Below are 6,810 nucleotides of genomic sequence, written 5' to 3'. Positions count from 1 at the left end.
AACCCCCCCCCACCCCCACACACACACACACACACGGCGAAAGAGCGAACGTGTTCGGCGTCATGTTTTTATCCCGCTACCCCCACAAATTGCGAGTCCAGCGCCCTAACCACTATATCATGCCAAACAAAATTTAAATACAACTGCGATAGTGTTTAAAATCATTTTCTTCCTGGTCTTTTTTCTCCAATCAGTCAGGTTTTTCACAACTTTATCGCCTTTATTCTTCAAACTTAACTAAATCTCTTTCATCTCGATCTTAGCATTCCTATCGTTATTGTAGTTGTTACCTACTTGTATGTAACTCCTCACTTAAATAGGTTGGAGCCAAAAATTGTTGAAATAGATTAGAATTACCATTTGTACTTTGGTTTTGAAAGATGATATGCAGGTGTACATTAGACTCAACAAAAAATGAAGAAAGGTGCTCACCATTCGTGGCATCCAGTGGCTCAGCGTTTAGACTTTAGGCTTACACGCTAAGAAGTAGGTTTCGATAATCGTAGTGGGCGGAGCACAGATAGCATTACGCTTAACAGCAACCAACCAACCAACACCGGTCGTGACAAGGTTTTAAAAAATACCACAGCAACTACGCTGTTATCCATAGCGACTCCTGTGAGATTTCGTGACGTTATTTTCTGAATCCTCCAGAAGAAGGCATCGATGTTCGTGCTTACTTTACCTCAGCCCACGAGAGCCAGTTCTGTTAACATTATACTTAAGAATGAGTATTTTGTTTCAAAGAAAAAATTTTCTAACGACCCATAGGAGTCGCTATGGGTAACAGAATAACTGCTGTGGTGTTGTTGTTTTGTTTTTTAACCTTATTAAGACAACAAAATCAGCACTGTCTCTAATATGATCTATCATATTATGACAAAATGTTGTCTAAATTAAACAACTTAGAAAGTCAAAAGGTCAACCCAGTCAATCACATTTTGCCACAAATCAAACAACAACGTATATTTTAAGCCATTTATTTGAATTCTTATTGAAAAATAAACTGAAAAATAAAAAGGTAAATAACAAGTTATACTAAATCTTAATACGAAACTCGTCAAAAATCTCAATCAAAATTAATAAATCTGCTGTAAAATCAAAGAAAGAGAAATAATTTTATAAAGTATGAAAAAAGTAAGCAAAGGAATTATGTCCTAACTACCACAAAACATAAGCCCTCGTGGGCTAAGGCTGTAACGGTCTAAAATGAACCCGCCGCTACAATCAGGGATCAACAACAAAAACGCAGTACATTCATAATAACAACAAATAAATTCAACAAGGTTGATAAACAACTGCCTGGTCAGGATTTCACACCAATATTAATAAATACTTTATCATAAGTATTAATAAATCAATAATAATGAAACCAGGAACAAGAACCAGAAAGAAAAAAACTCAATTCTAAAACAAAATAAGCAATTACAATATTCAAATAATACCTTTCAATATCTAGTGGCAAACAGCAATAATTATATTCTTCCTTCCTTCATTCATTCATTCTCTCTCTTAGTGAAGCTTCTAGCAAGGCATTTATTCACAGAGTAGGTCAGTTTCATCATACACACATAAATATTTACTGAAAATAGAAATGATTACGTAGAAGTTGAGTTAGCGTTTTAATGCAACTAAACTAAACGATAGAAGGAAATAGTAAATGAATGATAAATACAACCATAATCACTCAAAAAAATCATAATAATATAATTTGGTATCTCACAAGGTAAAGTAAAAATTGAGAGGATAACATCATGAAGACTAGAGAGAACATTAGCCTTATACGTAATAATAAAGTTTGTTTCTTTAATCCCCCCCAAAAAAAGGTATTCATAAGAATTTTAGTACCCAAGACGAGGCCTTGGTATCTGATCAAAATGCTGGCTATAGTAAGTATAGTTTATAACGGTCTATGTTCCCTAGGGTTCGATTTAATAACAACAAGTGTATCATGTATGTAATTTACTTTCATGCCCTAACTGTCCTTACCTTCAACCGGATTTGTCGATCCAGCGCATATTTTTGATATATTTTTACATTTAAATCTGGAAACACCATAACTATTTTTAAGACTTTGATTGTTACCAACTGAAACTTGACTATCGTAGTCAACTACTTTACTCCATCCCATTCCAATTACATATAATAACCTCAATAACGTTTAAATCTTCCAATGCCCTAATGAAGTTGTAATAAAGTGAAGGCGGTAAATAAATGTTTTGTTTTTTTTCGACATAAAGGTCTTTTTTCTTTAATATTTAAAGCGTATAATGTCCGATATACTCCAGCCAGAAAGCATTGTACGATATAAACAAAGGAAAATGTATGTGCGTATTAGATATCAACAAATATGAAACATAATACAGGCTCAAATCCAATTTGCGGAAGACCGTCACGTGGCCAATGACGCAGGTGAAGCTTCAGGAAGCGTTGGGTGAGTATTTCAATTCGTCTATTGGAATGGTTAGAAAAGAACGTGTGTTTCGAGTGAGCTTTTTTATGTAATTTTATGTCAGTTCTCAACAACATTTTATACCCGATATAATTACAGCTATGAGATATTCCTCAGGAATAATACTTCTACTTCTAAGTTGTGTTTTTGCGACTGAAAAGTTGGGTAAGTATGTTTAAAATTGCCAAGTTACTGTAGTCTGTAAAGCTGTCGTCTGTTTCGTATCAGCGTATTCCCGCTTCGGTATCGTTTAATAATATAGCTGCGGCGACCTTTACGTAAAACCCGCTTCTTTAAGTACTTAATAACTTTACATGATTTCGCTACAATAATAGTAGCTATTGGTTTTACGAAAAATTGTTCTAGTAAGACAATGAAACGTTAAACTATATTGCAATTATTAGTGTTAAGCGTGTGAGTAATTTGAGTGTGTTTCTTTTGATTGAGTGTTTTTACTTACTTTTATCTTAGTCATGCTGTTAGTGTTACTAATATTTCCTATAGCGAGAGCGTTTGGCGTAGGTGTGTTCTTCTTGATACAATAAAGTTTATACTGAATTTTCTGACGTCATGAAGCAAGTTACATATACATTAAAACATTTAGCGAATAGTACAAAGCCGTTTCAATAACCAAACAATATAATCCTTGATAAAAATTCATTTCAAATTCTGTTACATTGCTAGTTTAAACTGGATATTTTGTGATGTAAAAATAAGTGATGAAGAAGTTTCCTTCTGAAACGTAAGGTTATTCGCCGATTGGTTTATTTTGTTGTTTAGAGAGAAGCTGAACATATACATAATAATATATATCTACATGTCTGTCACCTAACAACTTCCTCAAACTTGTAAGAGACATTTTTGGTGTCAATTTCTTCAAAATGGTTATGAAAAACACACTTTAATAATACACTTTGTTTGGAAATATTCTAATAACATAATTTACTTTTATCGGGCATCATGATTTCTTTTACGAGGCCGAAATGTAAAAAAAAAAGAAAGGAAAAAATTAATTGTATGTATAAACGAAGCGCAAGTTTTTGGATAAGTTTTATTAAGGTTTTCCAGTAATTGTGATTATTATTTAAAACCAGTAAAATGATATACATTTAATATTACAAGGGTTCGTTTGTCCATAAATATAAATCGTCCTTATTTAGTTAATTTTATATGATGCAAGTAAAAACGTATATCTGTATATCTGAGTTGTAGGTATGGATTTATAAATGTATGTTGAACTTCGTTGTAGGTATGGATTTATAAATGTATGTTGAACCTCGTTGTAGGTATGGATTTATAAATGTATGTTGAACCTCATTGTAGGTATGGATTTATAAATGTATGTTGAACCTCATTGTAGGTATGGATTTATAAATGTATGTTGAATTCGTTGCAGGTATGGATTTATAAATGTATGTTGAACTTCGTTGTAGATATTCTTGTAATCAGGGATCATGTTCTGTTAGTTTTTCTTATATATTTTTTATTTCGTGCTAGAATGTGTAAGTTTTACAATAAAACAATAATGTTTTGTTATTATTATTTTTGTGATACCCTAATGAACATTCAGTTTTATGTCTAAGGAAATAATATTTATTAGTCCATATTGTTAACATTGTTACTTTGAAAATTATATTTACCTCAGTAGACAGAGGATTTCAATTTTTCCATTCCGTTAAAGCACGTTTCCAGACAAATACTACTATGTTTTTACTGCCTGAATATTTCAATATTTTCCATGAGCTGTTTGCTTGAAAGAACGACATAATACTAGCTGATGAAAGAAGTAAAATTTTGAAGTGGTTGGTAAATAATGTAAAATTACTTCGAAACGTTTTTATTTTTGTTTTATTCATTTTAAAATGATAAAAAAATGTTTAATCAAATAAACCTAAGCACTTATCAAATTATAAAGAGCCGCTTCTGATATTACATTAACATTATTTTTAACTTTTACTAATTCTTTTAGCGACAAACACACGCACACAACCAACGTAAAAAAAACTTCTGCATTGAGGTGAGGTAACGTCACAAACCAAAAAAAAAAATTATGTATTAGTATTTAAATCAATTTTTAAAGTCTTGGGCCATGGTTCTTATCCAAGAAAAATTGCGTTGAGAAGGTAGCTAGGTGTTTATCAAGGTGCAGGGTGTTTACAAGGTGCAGGCTAGTTATACAGCCTAGCTATTTCCTCAGACTTCTTCCATGTTTGAATGGGTGGATGTGATACAGAGTGACGAGATAGCAACGTATACTAGCCCATAAGATCAAATCAGAATATGACTTGTATCTCCATAAAATAACAAACAATTATTAAAGAACCTTCGCTCATAAGTAAGCTACCTATGATATAGTCATTGTAACTTAAAATATAACTTGTAAATTCATCGAAACAATCCTTTATGGCAAAGTGACCAAAGTTTTTTTAATATCAATTTTAGGCCTACACAAGGAAATTAAAAACATATGATGTTTATAATGCAGGGAGTGATATTGTTTATTGTAGCTTAGTTTTGCATTTCCTGAGTATGACAGTTTGGTATTATGCAATGAAACTTTAAAATATTTTTTGTAGATAGACTTACATAAGTTGCCAACTTAATTATGTACATAGGCCTTCTACTATCTTATATCAGGGTAAACTTTAGAGGAAGAGTTATGTACATAGGCCTTCTGCTACCTTATATCAGGGTAAACTTTAGAGGAAGAGTTATGTACAGAAGTTTTCTACTTACTGCCTAATATCTCGAGGGTAAACTGTAAAAGAAGCTGAGGGCGCCAGATAGCGCTTGGTTTGTAATGCATGTACATCACTATTTCTTGAAGTACAAGTGTCTCCTTTGGTTAAATCTTACGCGTATTCCTTGATAATACAACATATTTTGTACTTTAAAATCTTGTTTTCTCATTTCTCAACCGATCGATAAGTCGCTATTGTACTGGCTAGAGTTGTGTATGCTCCTGGTTCTAGAGTATGAAGCTCTTCACACCTAGACGCGTATCTCTTTTTACTGGAAAGTTCAACTTTATTCAAATCTCATTACAGCAACCTACGACCTAAAAGCGGCAAAACTATAAGACAAGAACTTGAAAAGAAAAAAGCAAACAAACACACTTTACAAGTTTCATTCCAATATACACTGTATAAGTCATTGTCAAGTGAAACCCGTGGTGTGTCACCCACTGACTACAGAACAAATACAAAAACGAGAAAAACAGTAACAAATATTTCACGTGGTGGGCAAATTCATTCAGAAGATTTTGTTGTTGTTGTTAATATGTAGAATGAGTTAGGCTTCTGAGTAACGGGATAAAATATATATTTTTAAATTTATTGGAGTTTTGTTTATATAAAAAAAAATAGGTTGGAGGAAAATAAAAACGTTCGACCAGTGTAAGTTCCCGATAAGTACGAAGTGGTATATTATCTCGAATGAAACGTCTGATGTTATTAAACAGTAAGATAAGATTAACGAGGTAAACATTTAGCTACATGTGCACAGGATGTGTAGCAGCAGCCGTTTTGTATGCAGAATCAAAAGTTATCAAGGAAAGCTGAGTAGAAGCAGTCGAGTAGTATATGTACATACAGATTCATGACTGTTTCGTACCTACGAACCTGATAAGCATTGTATCTTTAACCTTATTGTATATTTATGCAATACGATTTTTTTACTTGTATTAAGACTACATACAGTATCTTCCTTCGAAACTGGTTTGTATAATATATATATTTGTGTAGCTGTCTCCCCTATCATGGGGTGTTTAAATGTATTGTGATAGTAAATAATTACCACAATGGTCACACCGTTAAAATATATATATATATATATATATCCTTCCCACCCAAGAACAAACAATTGTGTTAGTCCAAATAATTCGTCATTTATTTTACAATTAATATTCTAAGCCATGTTAAAAGGTTTAATAAAAGCGACCTCCGCGTTATATTAGGATCGTATGCATTTTTAGAGATATAAATTTAAACATTTTTCGAAACAATAATGAGGGCATTTTGCTCAACTGCTACTTGGTATCGCGGAACAGTCTCATCAGCATAACTTTATTTTAGCGCGAATGAGATTCTTAGACCACATGTCCGATGTTGGTAGTTTTCAGGGGATTAGCGGTCAGCTTTTTGTTTCAGTCGTCTTATCGTAGTACTGACTGTGCTGAAAAACCGATTGTGATCTGTATATTTATCCGATGTTGGTAGTTTTCAGGGGATTAGCGGACAGCTTTTTGTTTCAGTCGTGTTATCGTAGTACTGACTGTGCTGAAAAACCGATTGTGATCTGTATATTTATCCGATGTTGGTAGTTTTCAGGGGATTAGCGGACAGCTTTTTATTTCAGTC

The 6,810-nt window shown here is 32.8% G+C and overlaps 1 protein-coding gene and 1 long non-coding RNA gene across 2 annotated transcripts in view; one reads left to right on the top strand and one right to left on the bottom strand.

Moving 5' to 3' along the window:
- The window catches only part of LOC111085347, a 9,462-nt gene extending 8,992 nt beyond the window's left edge, over positions 1-470 (bottom strand). The window contains exon 1 of the long non-coding RNA XR_002610190.1: positions 433-470. This is a non-coding gene — a long non-coding RNA (uncharacterized LOC111085347). The remainder of the gene's footprint in view (positions 1-432) is intronic.
- Positions 471-2,451: 1,981 nt separating this feature from the next.
- Positions 2,452-6,810, top strand: part of LOC106457534 (calsyntenin-1-like) — an 84,057-nt gene continuing 79,698 nt past the window's right edge. The window contains exon 1 of the mRNA XM_022383524.1: positions 2,452-2,617. Within this exon, the coding sequence (XP_022239232.1) occupies positions 2,554-2,617 (64 nt within the window). The 5' untranslated portion in view covers positions 2,452-2,553. The remainder of the gene's footprint in view (positions 2,618-6,810) is intronic.

The sequence above is a fragment of the Limulus polyphemus genome, unplaced genomic scaffold, assembly GCF_000517525.1.
Source record: "Limulus polyphemus unplaced genomic scaffold, Limulus_polyphemus-2.1.2 Scaffold343, whole genome shotgun sequence".
Classification (NCBI taxonomy): domain Eukaryota; kingdom Metazoa; phylum Arthropoda; class Merostomata; order Xiphosura; family Limulidae; genus Limulus; species Limulus polyphemus.
This window is presented reverse-complemented; position numbering and strand designations above follow the sequence as displayed.